The 18,498-nt window shown below is 39.9% G+C and overlaps 1 protein-coding gene across 2 annotated transcripts in view; it reads right to left on the bottom strand.

Moving 5' to 3' along the window:
- LOC128531719 (serine/threonine-protein phosphatase 2A 55 kDa regulatory subunit B beta isoform-like) overlaps positions 1 to 18,498 on the bottom strand; it is a 52,064-nt gene that overhangs the window by 19,062 nt on the left and 14,504 nt on the right. Inside the window, exon 1 of one of the 2 annotated variants that reach the window (XM_053505824.1) lies at positions 8,271 to 8,812. The exons of the other annotated variant lie outside the window; for it this stretch is intronic. Within the exon in view, the coding sequence (XP_053361799.1) occupies positions 8,271 to 8,340 (70 nt within the window). The 5' untranslated portion in view covers positions 8,341 to 8,812. Of the gene's footprint in view, positions 1 to 8,270; positions 8,813 to 18,498 lie in introns of those variants that run through there. 2 annotated transcript variants of the gene reach the window in all.

The raw sequence follows: 18,498 nt of genomic DNA, 5'->3' as shown, positions 1-18,498 counted from the left end.
TGACAGGAGAGAGGAGCTGATACTGCAGTATGTAGGTCACCGTGTGTCTACAGATACTCAACAGCACCACCGGGAACACTTCCACACATTCAGACATGTATGATTCACCAATGCTATAGCCATCCAATGCAAAAATAGCGTTTATTTTTTTCCTTCTGTTTAAAGATAGTTGTGTAATCTGAATCGCAGGTATTAAGATGGAAGCTGGAAGGATGGTGGGTGGCGGAGCACATTATTAAACCTTGGCCATGGCTCCTGAGATTAAAACACTTCTGCTGAGCTCTGCATGTCCAAAGGATCAGGCTGCAAAGAAGATTCCATTCAAACAGACATGCGCAAAGAGACACACCCGCCATCATGGAGCTTTCAGGCACAGGCGCTACTGAGGCTTGGTCTGCTGTGCTGTCTGTTGGAAAAGTGAGTCTACCTACCCAGCATTTTATAAAGGTGGCTGTCGAATTGTCATAGTGCCAGCCTGTAAATGACAATTGAGATGATTGCATTTGGACTTCACTAGTTCTATTTCCACCCACATTCCTCCGTTCGGTATTCCTGTTCAGTGGTCCTGATCTGGTGAGAGCCCAAACTGCACAAGCTCATTGCTCGGTATAATGGGATGAAATTGCAGAAATTGTCACAAACACAGTAGACGGAAGAAAAAAATTATGCAAATGAGACTTTTCTGCACGTTTGTTCTTAACAGCCACAGCGAGCTACATTCCTGTAGAAACTGAGCTTCTGACACATCTGCAAATAAAATCTGTGGGAAAATAAAATGTGAATACAAAATAAAAAGTGTATTTTTATTCATAAGGTAAACCTAATTATAATAAACCTTTTCACAGTCTGTGTTTAAATTCTGTTAGTGAACAGAGTATGAAACTCACTTTGCCAGGGAAGTGCACTGCCTGGCCAAAAAAGAAATTCACACACTATAATATTTTATTTGACAGCCTTTAGCTTTGATTATGGCACACAATGGTTTTCATTTTCCTAGAAGCACTTTTTTAAAAAAAAAGTTTTTTTCTTCCTGGGACTCCACTGATGTGACAAAATGATCATTTAGTACATGCAGGTTGTCAGCTGACTTCCTTTTATTGCCACATTACGTTACTGAGCCTAGACCTGACCAACTGAAGCAACCCCAGATCATAACACTGCCTCCAGAGGCTTGTACAGTGTGCACACAATGCATGATGGGGGCATCGATTCATGAGCTTCCCTTCTTATCCATCAGGGTCAGTCTGGACTCATGTCCTTTTATCATTGTTCAATTCTTCAAAATCTTTATGTGAAGCCCCTTTTCCAGTTACTCTTACTAACAAGTGGTTTTCTTATGGCCACCCATGAGCTCTTGTTGCATTGTGGAAATGCTCTTAACTCCAAAATTAAACATTGGTGTGATTTCTACAGTTGATTTTTTTAACGATGTGACTTTAATTCTTTTGTATTTGTTTTGTACACCTCGATGACATTTCGTCTGGTTCCAGCACTATCCTTCCATGTTTTAATGATGCTTTGGATAGTTCTTAACCCGAATCCAGTAAGTTTTATGTTTTTATTTTCTTTTACTTGAAGCTGGCCAAATATTTGACACTTTCTAAAACTGCCACTTGTTTCTGTACAGGCAGTGTATTTTTGCAATGAACTTTAAGAATACTTGTTAAACCTTCTCATTATTAAAAACCTAGTAAAAAGCATAGTTTCGTCTTCAACTTACAGAAACAGACTTTTGCAAATACAATAACTACTCTTTCGTCATCTTAATCCTGAGATTTATAAACTTATTAAATACAGTATGAATGCTAACTAATATATTTAAACAAATTTCACTCTGTAATGTTTTACTTTTGGTAAAAAAAAAAAAGCCTGAAAAACTAAATAATTGCTATTTTAAACAGTAATTTGTTTAAACCTGGAGTACATTAAAGCGATACCTTGCTCAGGAGGTTGACCCCACTCAGCCCTATGGCTGCATGATTAATAAAAAATAAAATAAAATATCACAGTATAACATGGATGCAGACCTACAGACTGCTTTCTGTATCAAACCATTTTATTTTATTCTTATGTTTATTATCTCACGAAATAGTTTATTAATTTCTTTATTCATCTTCTATAGCGCTTACCCTGTACAGGTTCAAACTAACTGTAACAAACACTGTGACTTTTACTGTATACTAATAAAAAAAATAATGATAAAACTAATGTGATGGATGTAATGATCAAGTACTGGAGTTGTCTGAGTGTCCAAAAAGCACAGACGCTATTTATTAGGTATTTTTAGTTGTTACTACATTTCATTTGTGTTCAACAGCTTTTAAATAATTCACTTTAAGGTTTCTGAAATAAGGAAAAGTGACCTTTTTATGGCAATTAGTATCTTGATCTCTATTCCCATGGAGAAAAAATCATTTTAACAAATATCTTGCAGCCCTACACAGCACAGTTACAATTTACAGTAGAGATTATTTAGGAATAAAAATAATGAAAAATGCAGGATAATATAGTTATTACTGTAACAGAATATCTGTGAAAAGCACTACTAGACATGGTGCTCAAAACCTTTATAATGTTTGCTTTCTGTTCGCTCTCCTTCTTTCCACTGAGCAACAGCTTTGTTGCTGGGAAGACGAGCTCAGTGGAATTTTATTCTGATCGTTCAAGCACAATCACGTCCTCCTGTGAGGTTTTCACACTGGAAAATGACGCCAAATCAACCAATCAATCTCTTTCTCTTAATTCACCCTACAACAAACACGAGTTAAAGCCACTGGACTGCTGTGCTACTAGTCGCTCGTGCTTTGTAACATGTATCGGGTATATCGACTGACTCCCCAATCAGCAGACGTATCCGCGAGTCGATGTCTGGCTATTTCAAAAGCGGAGAGATAGAAAGGGCAGCTGGTGGGCCAGCAAACACAGCGGGTCTGGACTCATTTCGGCAGACGCGAGCCGTGATCTGAGAACAGTGCACACTGGGGTAATCATCTCTACCACCTGCTGATCCCAAACGCCGTGGCTGCTGGCTTGCTATTGCACTTCCTAGACGTGGGGGCCTCTGTCTCGACAATACTTTGCTGTGTAGAGAAGAGAGTAAAAGCCAATTAACCCCGTTTCTTGGAGAGAAAAAAATGGAAAATGGTAGAATGGAGTGTGAGGATGTGTGTGCGGTGTGTGTGGGGGTATAGGGAGGACATTGTCTGAAAGCTAGTATTGGCCATCTTTTCACACATCATTAACAAATATCTAATTTTCCCACAGATGTGCAAAACACAATGAAGTGTGTAAAATATACATTGAATACAAAGAGAGAAAGCGGAGAAGCTCAGTAATTGAGTGTACTGTTAATCATACAACCAAAAGGTGGATGTGTTTGTGTGTGTGAGGGTGTCTGTCTTTGTACAGTGCGTCTGTTCAGTTCATTTATAAGAGTTTGGCTTTTCAGACGTAATGGTGAGGCAAGATATTTTTTTTTATTTCTCATTATTGCTCCCATATGGGGTATATCCCACAGTAAAAATTTTGTGCACCCAGCAGTGGATAATGTGTCTAAGAACCCCCCACCCACCCACTCTCTCTCTCTCTGACCCACAATGTTTTCGCCTCAGTTTTCTCCTGAATAATCAATGTGGCCCCGTTGGGTTCGAGAGATATTTCTTTTTACGACCGAAATCTTAAACTGTAGCCTGGGGAGATTTGTGTTGGCAGTCTTGTTTGCTGCAGTTCGCCCCCCACCAAAGCCCTCCCAAACCAAAAGCCCCCCCAAACTCTTTCATTCCAGTAGTAGCAATAATAACACTGACTTGTTCTTTACTGTGTGAGGCATTAACCGTTAGTGAGAGACCGGGTGTAAATTGTGCTGGCAGGGTGGGAGTATGAGTATCAGCCCCCATCAAACCATACATGTCTGCATGTCTAGGCTGTGTTCTGAGTGCTCAGGGACCGTGCTGCTATTTTTACCAGCGCGGCTTCACTGTGAACACTCCATCTTAGACCAAGTAGAAAAAAAAGAGAAGAGATTAACACGCAAAGGAAGATGAAAATAAATAAATCTAGCATATTAATCTCCATGAATATTGGTGCTGTTTAGCCTTGTTTAAAACGTAATCCATCTCTTTTAATCATACGTTAATGATAATGTATTCTATTTCAAAGCAGTAGACAAAAACAAATCCTTCAAACGGCTCTAATAATATATCTAGCAACAACAGTAAGGCATGCTAATAAATATTTCATCAGCTCATTATTTAAGCCTTGTCTACATACAATTGAATGAAACTGGGGGTAAGAATTGCTGGTTTTACGAGTGCTGTGTTACACTTCAGCTCTTACACTCTAGCTAATTAAAAAGTGTGAATTTATAGTATGAACTGGGTTCGAGAAAACCAACCAAATCTTCAGATATACGCCAATCATCAAAGAAGATCTTATACACGCTCTATCAATACCAGTGCCGTATTAAATTATGGGAGAAAGAAATTGAATTACAGTGATTAAATATAATGGAAAAAAATGGCATAATTTAATCTACAAACTGTATATTAATAGATCTGTGTCTAGCCATTTGGAAAGCAATCAATGGTTCTCCCTTAATCAACTATGTTAAAAAAGCACAAATAATGATAAATAGTGTAGCTTAGTTAGCATTACTATAGCTGTTAAACAATACAAAGGCCCTACTATGACTGACCTTTAATCACTGACCTATTAGTATAACAGTTTTTAATTAAACATATAATGTCTTTAAGTATAAAAACATTATAAGCCTCTGCTATTATCATTTCTCCGGTCCCAGAACCCTTTGAACAGGCCACAATACCACACCACAAATCCATCACTGTCAAGCCATGCATGCTACAGATGCTTTGTCTGTGACGCACCTTATGATTGCATTAGCCATACAGCTGCAAATCCTTTCTCCAGCATGTTCTTAATCAGAAAGCAGGTTGTTTAGCACAAACGCAGGCATGACGAAATATGTAAGCATGTACGTTTTGGGCAATTAAGCCCACCATGCGCAAATGAAGATGAAAGCCGAGCCTCCTTAACAGCACCATCACATCAATCCTGCCGCTATTAGCCGAACGTCATCCTGACGGCATCTCTCTTATGCTAATGAAGAGCATTGAGTCTGTACTGCTGTCTCTGTGCTTAAAGCGTGCACGCTGGAGAATAAGAGATATGGGAATTTGTATTAATTCAAATGCCACATTGACTCCATTACTGAAGAACCAATTAAGCGTGGGAATCGAACCATTTAAAAATCTATCGTTTGACCCTGAAATTTGTTTGTTCTATTTTTTTAATTTAAATACACAGATGGAAACAGATGTTTGGAAAAACTATACTTTATTCTAACCTAGAGGTTTAACAAGACCTGCATCCATTGTTTCTTTGAAAAAATAATGCAATAATGCAACATATTTAGAGAGTGATCAAATGCAAAAGGGAAAATTGCCAAAAAACAAAATATGGAAAAAATGCTGCATCTTTGTAGAATCGTTAACTTGATTGGTTCCACCATACCGATTCAATTAGGTAGCCTAATGAGCTATACTACCACATATGCTAGCGGATTATAAATACATATAACCAGTTCATCCAAAATAGCTTTTTTGAAAAGCTCACATGCATTCATTCATTCTCATATTAAAATAGCTGAGGCAGTGATGGAAGTTTTTTTATATTTCAAAAAATTATATTTAATATATTTATCCTACTACCAAAGTGGCAATACTCCTACTATATACCTATGTCATCTATGACTCCCATGACTATCATTAGAATGAATGAATACCCTAGCCTCTAGTACAAAAGCAAATATTTGAACTAATTTACTTCAGATCAACACAGCTTTAAGAGGTCATTCATTAAATATTAACACTTCGGCAATATGTAAAATGTCTTTAAGCCCCCCACCATGATCATGTGCTAATTTGATTTTATTCTATACTGTTTAATACAAAAGGGAAACACTAATAGAGGGCATACTGGTAATTTCAGGCACATTTGCATACCTCATTCTTACCCTCTGTACCCTATGGGATGCCTGTCAGTACTTTATTAGGTCTGGGACTTTAGAAACCACTAGCAGGGTTACAAAGTTACCTTGTGAAATTGAATTACCTGAACTGTGGCACTTTAATAAATTAGACAACGTAGTCTGGACGTGTTGGGGGTGTATTCTGCAAGGTCATCCTATTGGGTCATCGGGTCACTTGCACCGATTGTGCAGAGAAAGGTCAGTTAAATCAGTATAATCATATTTTGCAATTTTCGAAAGGAATACAAGCAATTATCCATGTGTACAGCCAAACCTCCAGTGCATTATACCGCTATCTGCTCAGCTACGTGCGATCCCACTGGAGAATTCCTTCATCACTTCAATCTAGGGCACCCACCTAAAAATCCAGTCAGGCCTCTGTGTTTATTTCTATAGCAGAAAAGGCAACGTGTCAAAGTGCCCTCGTCATTATAATATGAGGCATCCACAGCTTCAGGATGTCCACACTGGGGAGATACCGTTATCACGTTTGTTGTCCAGTCAGTAAATTACTGCATATAGGGCTCATATTAGAGGTGGGGGATGACGAGAACATTTTCACTCTGTGAAATCTCACTCTATAATAATGTGAATACTGCATGTAATAAGTCCCTAAATGCAATAGGAGGTGAATTTACACTACAGCTGACCATTATAATGTCTGTGCCGTTGTAACTGGAAAAATCTTTATGTCTGATTACAGAGAATAAGGGGGAGGGGGGATTAATGAGGCTGGCATGCAAGATTCAATTTATCCGTTAGGGTTGCGATCTGGACCTTATATATCATTTACTCAGAAGAATTCCCAGCCTCTAGATTGACCCTGAATAAAAAAAAAAAACTGTAGTGTGGTTTTCGTAAAGAAGCTTTTGCCTTTATCTAATTCTCCACTTAATGCAGCCAACCTCTAATGGGCGTTCAGTGTTCAATTCCGCCTACAAACTCACAGAGTACCAGCATGCCCATGCCTCAGACAGACAGTACAGGGCATTTACAGCCAGTGGGGTACAGGCTGCTCATGCTGTGCATGTATTTGTGAGACTAAGAGTTACAAGTTTGATTTACAGACTGGCCTGGGGCCCTCAGAGGGGTCATAAATGGTGAGTGTCTGTGTTTGCAGGCTGCTGATTGCATCTTTCCACTGCCTCAGTTTTATAGAAGCTCACATGGATTTTAATCAATGACCAGAAAGGTGCCTTCTTTTGACCCCCATCTAAGCTCTACGCACATTACATTGGACTGTATCCTATCTTGAACCTACTGCCAATTTAAGAGAATGCAATACAAAACAATAATTAATAAAATTTAAAAAAAAGCTCCGGTTTAAATATGACCTCAGGTTCCTGTCTGTGTCTGAGTTTCTGTGCATGTTCTCCCAGTGTCCATGTGGACCTCCTCCGTGTGTTCTCCACCCTGAAAGATGGATCGGTCCATGATGAATTGTTCCTTGGTGGGAAGGAGTGGGTGAATGGTGTGCGTATATGGTGACCTGCGACGTCGTCCCACTCAGGGTGTGTCCCCACCTCACACCGTGACCAGGATGAAAATTATGCTTTACTTCTAATGCATGCCGTGCTATTTCACAGACAGCAGATCGATTTCTGGTGCTTGCGCCAGGGCCTGTGAGTCTGCAACATCCAGGTTCTTCTAGACAGAGCTGCCTTTGTCTTTAAGATTATAATCTCAGAAAACATAATCTTAAGACTAAATAAGAAACAGTTATCTAATTTCTATTATGATGCCTGATTAATATGTAATTAAAATGACCATCGCCACAACCACCCTCATCATCATCATCATCACCACATCTAGGCTATTTATAGATGATCAGAGAGTTGATGTAGTACGTCTAGTATCATTCCTTTCATACCAGAGTGTCGACGCAAACACGGCCTCTAAATCTCTGCAATGCAACATCTGAGTCACTCTGCGAATGCTGAATGGTGCCATAGTGACACCCAAGATCGGAATGTGAAAAAAATTAAATAAATAAAGGAGGCACATGGTTCCCTCTCTAGTGCACTTTAATCCCGTATAAAGGCGCAGATTTATCCCCAACTATTTGCGTCCAGATTTCTCACCGTGTTAGAGAAACGTGTACGAACGTGTAAGGCGGGGTCGTGTGTGTGCGCAACATGTATCCTCCAGTCCAGCCTGACTCAGCCTACCTACAGTGATCCGTGCCTCGAACATGGACCACAAATTCGGGTTACTTTCCACTCACCTTCTGTTGCATAGTTGTGATCCCGAAGGAAGCTGTTGTTGATCTTGCGGTTGTCACTCTCCTCCTCCATTTATGATGCCGTGAAATCGGAAGCTTAAGGCGGACATACAAGAATCCATCGTGGACGCAAACATCAGCATGCGATCAGCGGCTCCATCGCGCTGCGTCTCATGTCTACAGCACCTGTCTCGGAGTTAGATCAGCTGGTACCGGCTGGGGCTCGGGTCGCATCCACTGGATCAGATGTGCGCTGGGATCAGCAAGGAATCTCCGAGTAAAAAAGCAAGTGCTTAAACCAAGCCGAGGATCCTGACTTAAATATATATATTTGTAAAATAAAATAATAAAAAAAATGCTGGAAGAAACAGCACGAGACGGTGTGAGTGAAGGGCACTGGAGGCGGAAATGGGGATTTGAGTTAAGACGGGATTTTCCACCTTCTGGAGCGCGGAGGGGGCGGAGCTAACGCGCCAAATCCTACAGCTCCTATAGCTCTCGCCTGTGATCTCTTCAGCTGATCTGCTACGAATTGTAATGGGATGGTGCAGACTAACCGCAGCCTGAGAGTGAAAAGAAAGAAGAAGAAAAAATAAAACGGTGCAGGACCCTTTGATCCACCCCGCCCCCCCCCCCCACCTCCCCACAGCAGCGGCCGCAGTGCCCGAGTTGCCCCGCCCACTCACCGCGGCGCTGTCCAGCACTGAAGTGACAGCACGTGCGCATACGGAGCACGCGCACACACGCTCGCGCACAGACGGAGCGTGCACTACACTGGATCTGACTAAAATCACTTCATAATCTTCTTGGGATTCAGTCAAGAACCGTCTAGCAGCACACTTTCACACCTTCAAGAAAGACAGCATGATTCATCATTTATTTTAGGAATGATCAGTAATAAGGTCCGAACGCAGCGGCTTGGTGGTGCTGTCTCACCACTCCAGGCTTTTCACTTATAAGCTTTGGTTCCTGTCTTTGTGGAGTTTCACATGATCTCTGGCATCCTCTCACCTCCATAGAACATGCCAGTTGGTACGTTCCATCCATCTAGAAACCTCTGTGGTGCAACTAGGGGCCGTAGAGGCCGATGATGATTACCATTGTATTTATTCCCAATTTACGACTGTGGTGGGACCTCTGGTCAACATTTACACACTACGGGCAATTTAGAAATGCCAGGTAACCTAATCCACATGTGTTTGGACTGTGTGAGGCAACCAAAATACACCGAAAAAACCCACAAAGCACTGGGAGAACCATGCACACACACCCTGAGGCAGGAATCTAACCACAACACTGGAGGTGCAAGGCGACAGTGCTAACCACTAAGCCGCCATATTCGTTACATAAAGTGAGTTTCACCATTTACAATAAACAACTGCCTTTGTTTTATTATAGGCTTATTGTAAGCTTTACACACCCATACTGACTACCATAAATAATGCATATTTTCTCTTAGGAAAAAAAATGAAAGAAACACCACAGATGCTGATAAAAAAAAAAAAGATTCCATAGATTTCAGACAGATTTCTTTTTAGTGCAGTGCCCCCTCCTTAAAAAGAAATTGCAGACCAGACACTGATTAATTGGATTATGAAGCTTGCCTTTAGCGCTTTAACTCTGGGACGATTTCATTTGCATGATGCTTTTAATATAAGACTCTGCAGGACACTGAACTTGTTCTTTAAAGCTGTAGTCTTATCTAGTGCTTATCTCCCTGATGGCATTGCCTTTAAAGAATCGGATTTGCAATTTAAAATTGCACATACTGCCCCATTTAACTGATGTACATTTGGTAAATTACTGCTCACTGCGTGCACCTTTAGTACTGACAGTGTCTGGTAGATGAAATGACTCTGCTCACTGGTTTACGATCATATACAGTTCTCCAGAGCAAATGCAGTACAGCATAATCAAAGACACAGCTTGGTAACTTTAGTGTGGTTAAATCATCATTAGTGTGTTTCTATCAATGTAATGAACCCTTAAGTTTTAATGAACTATAAAATCTTGTTTGGAAAACACTTTGTTTTAAGACATTCATGATAAATAACAGCTATATTATACTGCCAATTATAATCCTGGGCAGATGAAGATTATGTTGTGTGTACACCAATCAGGTATAACATCAACGCTGCTGAACTGAAAAACATTGATCACCAATTATACACCAGCAAACCGGTCACAGGATCATGGACACCCAAGGCACACGCATGCCCACGGGCACCAAAAGCCAGCCTGGCTGGTCCAACAGAAAAGCGATTGCAGCACCAATACATTATAGATCATAGAAAAAGTCAGAATGCCAAAGCCAAATGCTGGCCATGGGAAAGGCACCATAACACCCAGCAGGCAAAGAGCCCTGGCTGTTGGGCTGTTGGCCAGACCCCAAATTCCCCAGATCCCAATTTGATCAAGCACCAAGGGGATGTGCTAGACAAAGAAGTCCGATCCAAGGAAACTTCACCCTGCACCCAAAGAATCCACTGCCAACATCCGGGTGTCAGACACCACAGCACACCCCCAGAGACCTGGCAGAGCCAAGCTTAGATGTGCTAGGGCAACCTGGTGGCACAAGAGGGACCCAAAATTGGTTCTCAATGTTAAGGGTTTTAATGTTATGGCTGATCGGTGTCTATGATCTTTATATATTTTACCCAACATACATAAAAATACAGTTAAGAGTCAGGAGTAAATGGATTTAGCGTTGTGTCCAAGGCACAAAAGACCTTACCTGGAATGCAGAGCCGTTATACAAAATTTATTCGAAAGTTTAGTTTAATATATGAAGTCCAACAGCATGGTGGCTTACTGGTTAGCACTGCAGCCTCACACCTCCAGGGTTGGGGGTTTGAATCTCGCCTCGTGTGTAGAATTTGCATGTTCTCCTCTTGGTGGGTATACTTAAGGTACTCCAGTTTCCTTTCATAATCCAAAGAAATGTACTGTAGGCTGATTGTTGTTTGCAAATTGTCTGTAGTGTTTGAGTGGTGTGTATGTATGCTAGTAGGTAGTAAAAGGTTGAGGTCAACAGTATTGTATCATCTCCTTACAGCTAGAGGGGAGCCAGACATCATACAGCAACCATCAGTTAAGGAACAGAATATAAAACCCAGATTTTTAAATATATAGTTATGGCAACCACCCTTTACTAAACAGACACTCATAGCAATTAAAGGGGGGGGGGGGTCAATAAAAACTTGTCTAAATGGAGTTTGAGAGGTGCCTGAATAAGCTACTAGTAACTACACAAATAAAACAGCTAGAATTTTCTGCACCCGTGACTGTGTAGTAGTTCTACACAAAATATGTATGAGACAAGGACGGGCCAGTGGTGCAGCGGGTTGCATTGATGCTTTTCGGCTTTTTAGTTGGTTTTAACATCTATATGGAGTTTCAGTGTTCTTCCTCTGTCCATGTGGGTTTCCTCTTCGTTCTCTGGTTTCCTCATTGCCAGTAGATGGATTGCACACTCTTAACATGCCCAAAGTGTGAAGGAGTGTGTGAATATGAATGAAAACAAGTAAAAAAGAGTCAATAAGTAACACACAGGGTTGTTTTCTCTGTTATGCAAATTTGCAAAAGAAAATCTGTTTTTTCTCTATTCTCTGCATTAGAAAACTCTTAAATTAGTAATTTCTAAGTCATGTTGCCGGCTTAATTTGTGTGTAAACTGTATTAGTTGTACAATCTCTTTTTTATTTAAACAATGAACAATTAAACAAGGTAGAATCTTTGTTAAACAAAAGCCTTCTTTCCAATGTTCTGCAGATTCTCTTTCGAACACAACAAAACCTGACCCTTTTCTTCAGCCTGCCTCAACCTTTATCATTATTTAAACAGGGTGGCAAAAATCAATAATTTTCTGTCAGGAAAGGGGGGAAGCTACAGCTGATGATAAATCCCACCTGGCATTTTATAATGATCAACAGGGTGGATTGGTATCTTGTCCGCCTGACTATGAAAAGATGCAGGGAGGGCCAGGATAGATAACAATAGATAAAAAGACCATGACTGAAATAGAAATGTAATAAGTGTGAATAAAGATTTATTTATATACGTGTGCAGTGTAATTAGAAAAGAATCGGAAATTAAGCAGGAGCGACAGATCAAGATCAGAGGTACCGCGCTAATTACAACCTTCCTAGGCATGGTCTTCAGCACTCGTCACTTCACAGACTCATGCTGTTAAATAAAAGCATTTTGTTCATCTTTCCCGAAAAATAATGTCTTATTCCAATTTCATATTTCCAATGTCATACGTCTTAATGTTTCATTTTTTCTACCGCTTGGACATCCGATGAGATAAAAAAAAAAGCTATACAGTTTTTTCTTCATCATTTTCATTTACATCCAAACTCCTATGTGCTCACTCGCTGACTGATGATGTGCATCACAGCAGCACAATACAACACGGGCAACGATTATACCATCATGATATTTACGTCATGGCCAATTTCTTTTATTGATATTTAGTAATAGCCTGACCTAAGGGCGCGTCTCAATACCTGCCTTCGGGTGCATGCGGCCTCCAAAGTCAGACATTATAGACTAGCAAATGTACTGTTCACTAATCGACAGAAGCCATGGCATGGTCTATCGATACTTCATTAATGATTTTGTTCTGAATGAACGGGATGTTCTGGTAAAATGAGCACGTTTTTTTTCTCCAGTCTGTTAATGGTTGAAGGTTAAGTGTTTGTGTGGGATGATTATTACCAGTAACTAGAACACAAGCTTTCGAATAGTCGTTTGTTTGTACAGTTCTGCCAGACAGGGCTGTCTTTAAGCGTTCACAGTAATAGGATTTGCACAGCAGGCCATCTGCAAGACTTACATTTGCTGAAACAAAATCTCTTTACAGGTGAGGAATTTTATGTGCTCGAGGTGTTTCCAGACACCATGAATACTGTGATGAGACTCTTAGTCTCAGTAACACATTTGAATGGTGAAAATGTTATACAGAAGGCGGTACATCCATGGATGACGATCCTGGCCCAGCCTTACTTGGTGGGTTGGTGAGTTGCTTGGAGCCCACTGCATTTGTTCCTATGAACATCAAGCGTCCTGGTCCTGATCCTGGAAAAACTGACAGATAACTTGTTGCCAGCTTGCAGAAGAGACGCATATGTCTGTGGGAACTGTTCCTCATGTTTGGAACTCCATTAAAGGAGTTCCAGGGAGGCCAGCGTTTCAGACATGAAGCAATCGGCAATCCAGTCATGACTCCAGTGTACTGAGAAAACTTTCTACCTTGATGGTATCCAAGCATTAGTAAAATACTGAGATAAGTGCATTAATGTAGCAGTGGATTATATAGAGAGATAACGGTAGTTTTTTCTCTGGTAAATCTTAAGTCCAGGTTTGATTTGTATTTTATAATAAACTGTCAAAACTCACAGTATAACACCAACTTACATTATCAGTAATGTAACCTACGACTAAAAGGACATAAAATAAAAGCTAGATGGATGAGAGTGGAGGAAGAAAAATAGAAAGCGCAGTAGTAGACTTAGATGGGTGTGTATGTTTTTTTTTTTTTTTGGTCGCATGCATTAAGGCGAGCCTAAAGAGCAGACGAGTTTATACGTAATACCATTCCATTTACAGCAGTGATCAAGTCACTCCATCTCTCTGTTCCTCTTGACATTTACACTTTATCAGTTTAATACATGGATGCATACTGCATGATGACAGCCCATCAATGCAGCACCATTTTTAAATCATAAGCCTGCATGTTGCTCATGTCATGTGCAAATATCCAGCATATACAAATTTATGCGTTCACACATGGGCATGCATATTACCACACACACACACACACACACACACACACACACACACAAAACGCTCAAATACAAACGCAAAGTACGTAGCACAAAAAAGGTTTCCATTCAGTGTTTTGTAGACGAGCTTCCCCCTCAACTCTGAGTATCTCAGTTCTGGCACGGCTCTGGGAGAAAATACTTTACCATCACACTGGTTGCTAGGAAACTGCTGGTGGTGCAACATTGCTATGCAGCACAAACGCTGTCTGTATAATTGGATCATTAAAAATCATAAACATCATAATTTCTCTCATATCCATCCCGATGCACTTCAAACAGATCCGAACATCCTTTCCAACAACGAGGTTAACGGCCTAGACATTTAAAATTAGCACTGGAATTACTTGTTTATTTGATTATTTGAAGTGGGAATGTGCTATCATGGGTAGCACGGCTAACATCACTGTAAATATGATTTTTAAAAGGTATATTATGATATGATGATGATAAATAAGGACTAGGTTCCTGCGACTTTCCATAAGATTTCTTAAGCGCAATGCATAGAAACAGGGTTTTGGCTCAGTAATTATTCAAATTACAGATTCTGAATGGATTCTCCATCATACCAGTGAAATGATAATGCATGATTATACATTTAATAATTTCAAAAAAACTGATAAAATGAATGTGGAGACAGGAGACGAGCTGTCACTTCTGGAGTGTTTTTTTTTCACCCGCTGTCTAAATTTCCTCCATTACTGTAATTTCTTAATTGTACATAGTCTCCTGTAGCTATTATCTGTAATCACAGCCATTGCTGATTGCTATTTTGCCTCTCCATATCCCGTTTTTTTTTCTGTCTGTCGACTGCTAAACCTTAAAAAAAAAAAAAAAAAAAAAGCTTCTTCACACTGGCAGTCAAAAAAGCAGGAGCCTGTCTGGGTTTCAGCCGAATAGCTCAAGTCTGATGATGAATATTTCAACAGAGTGGAGGCAGATGTAGAAAACAGAGTGTATGCCTACAAGCCATGTTCTAGCAAGCCGTCTATGAGCATTACCATAATACTATGCATTTTTTCCTCTGCTCATCCCAATCTCTCCTGCCCCCGACACACACCCTGTAATCTGCAGGACAATCTCATTTGGCTGAGCAGCTGCCACCGGAGATCACAGGGAGGTAGCCAAGCTGTCGACAGATGACCTGGCTCTGACCATCCGCTCTGGTTTTCTTGATTTCTCGCCCTGTCTTACCAAATTTCTTTTACTTTCATTAAACCCCAACCGCCTGAAGCCCAGGGGCTGTTTAAGCTATGTAATGTTTCTAAGATGAGTAGAATACTATCTCTGAGACATAAAAGCTCAATTTTACTGCAACTTTTCTTTTGATTTGGCTGATTTCAGATCAGTACAGTAATACGGCAATCATCTAACTCCTTACAGATGCAATACAATGCAAGCATGCAACCTAAAATACTGACGAAATGATCCACGATCACTTGGCCTTGATCTCGCAAAAAGATGGGCATATGTAGCAGCAGTGTGTGAGAGAAATATTGGTGTTGGGGTGTGAAGAAGAACCCCACGCTACAGTGAGCATGAGTGACGGACACGAGTGGTCTGTGCCATATGGTGTTCATCATGTTGTAGCCAGAGACACAGTGCTGTCCTATCGAGAGGAATACATCTGACTGGGAAATCCTGCAAAGAAGCGTGTTTGGGGTGTCACAAGGAGCGTAAAAGTAAGACGAAACATGAGACTGAAGAGATATTGTTTGTGGCATCATGTGTTTTAATTTTAACAATTTTTTTTTTTGAAATGTAGGATAATCTGTTCATTTGCTACTGCACAACAGCAGTGCTGAATTTTGATGGAAAAGGTATTGATTTAGTAGTGCAGGCACTTTCTAATACGATATACACTGTTTCCGTAGTAACAGCTCGGTCATAAGGACTTTTTTGCACCACATATTTTTATATATAAAAAATTCACATTTCTCTGCAATGGTCACAAATGGCATCTTTATGTCTTATGGACGTCACAAAAGAGATACATAGAGGCTGGTCAATTATTTTCTCCATAATATAATTGAGAACAGGAAAGAACCTGTCTTGCGGATGTTCCTAAACATGAAATGTAAATATAAATGGTGAGCAAGTCATTTAAATATAATATAAATGAAGCGCTTTGGCATGTGGTCCCAATGGAAAATGATCAACTTCATGTGGTTATCACCCTGTCATTAAAAATCGACTAACATGTTCCATCCATCCAGTGTTGGGTCTTGGGAGCACACTCCACTATGAACAGTTAGCTTACAACACATCTCTAGAGTAAGAAGCTGGAGGAAACCAACACCAAGAACAGGGCAACACCCCCTCCCCCCACCCCCACATACATACACACAGATTAAAGTCAATCTTCAAACCCCCAACCCTGGAGGTATGAGGTGACAGGGCTAACCACTACGCCACTGTGCTGCCGACTTACACATTCAATTAAAATAATGAATAATAAATAATGGATTGTATATTTTATAGTAATTACACATGAAAAATAGATTTAGTGTTTGGATATATGGGGTGGGTGAACAGTAACTATAAGTTAAAAATTGTACATACACTTTATTATATAAAAAATGGAGGCTAATCTTTAAATTTAAACCTATGCACTGGTGGTGTCGAACAGTTTCCTCAAACAGCCAGGGTTGGAATCCACAATCTTCTGAAGGAAGTCGCCCACCCTGTACATACTGTATTCTGTTTGTACATTAGCTGGCTATTTTGTAAAGTATAGACCATTAGTGTTGCCTTGAACAATTTAGCAGCTCCGCTTCACCTTCCGCACCTGGACAAAATCAAATAGTAAAAATGCAGCTCAGTAGGATCTCGGCACAACAATGACACTAAGATAATATGTGTGTGTGTGTGTGTGTGTGTGTGTGCTGTTGGGAGAAGTGTATGAGATGCAACAGTGTTTTTTAAAAGCAGGCCACTTATCAGACACATCCACCTTGTTGGTTCTTGGGTTACAGTTTAGTAGATTATAGCTCATATGTTTCTAATACCTTGTCTATATGTCCTCTAGCTCATCATCAGTGTCAGCCTCTGACCCCATGATTGATGCTGGCTGGATATTATATTGCTTACAGTAAAACAGCTAGAATGATCTCAAACCACATCCACCCAAATATTACATATTTCTGGATCCAATCAATAGTCCTTATAAAGCCTTACCTGCCTGAAGAGCTTACCTAACACTACCATCTGCTGGCTTAAAGAAGCACTAAGCAAAAAAGATCAATGACAAGATGAACCTCTAGAGGGCACTACATCCTCATTATTGCATTTGCACACAGTATTACAGTAAGGTAATGGCTGATGAGGAGTTAGAAGAAAAGCTTCAATGCATGTTGGTATAGATACTAAAAGTCCAAAATCTCTTAGAGAATAGCATTACACTGCATTAACATCACTTTCATACAGTCCACAGGTCCAGAAAGACATCATTCATGAGGATCAGGATAAAAATAAGTCATTATAATATAAAGGTGATTAGTCATAATAACTTATTGTACTGTTTTGCATTAATGTTTCCCTTTAAGATGGCAAAAGGACTGTCCCATACCACTTTCTTCATTTAATTCATCACCTATTTGTACAGTGCAGTGAACAAAATATTTGTTTCTCATCTTTTCTTGAATTTCTTTGAATCACAGCATAATGAGAGATCTTTTAACATGCTTGTCTTTGTGAAAGAGGTTCTATTTTAGAAATGTCCTGATTCTACATTACTGGCACTAATCCGGGTGGGTAGGGGAAGGGTAATTACTTTTTCACAGGGACAGTTGGATTTGGACAGCTTTTCTCCCCTTAATAAATGAAATCATTAAAAAAATGCATTTTCTATTTATCTTTGTGGAATATGTAAATTTGTTTGATGATCTCATTTTATGTGTGAAAAATATGCCAAAAGAAGTACTTTTTCACAGCGCTGTATTTCCAGAGTGAAAGTTCGGAGTGTACTTTTGTATTTCCCACATGTCGTACGTCAGCTGTGTCAGAGGCCACAGCTGCAGGGGACAGCGGCACATTATATCTTTGTTTATGATCGTGTGTGTGAACAGGACGTTATGTAATGAACGTCATAGGATAATGAACAGGAACATTCTGAAATGAAAGATCATTCTCTCTCACACACACATAGACATGCATACACACACACACACACAAAACACATTACATATGTTTATTAAACACTGTGGGAAGAGATAGAGATAGATAGGAAGTCAGGAAACCACACACACACACATTTGCTTTACTATACAGTTAACTGATGCTGCGCCAACATCTAAATCTAAATCTAAACCTAACCTTAACCTTAGTAAATGACAGGAAACATTTTGACTCTTTTCTATTTTTAAAATAAAAGCAGCAGTTTTTATATGGTTCGCTTTATAAGAATG

Source organism: Clarias gariepinus, chromosome 10 (assembly GCF_024256425.1).
Source record: "Clarias gariepinus isolate MV-2021 ecotype Netherlands chromosome 10, CGAR_prim_01v2, whole genome shotgun sequence".
Lineage (NCBI taxonomy): Eukaryota > Metazoa > Chordata > Actinopteri > Siluriformes > Clariidae > Clarias > Clarias gariepinus.
The sequence above is the reverse complement of the archived record's forward strand: the minus strand, read 5'-3'. Positions and strand labels throughout refer to the sequence as shown.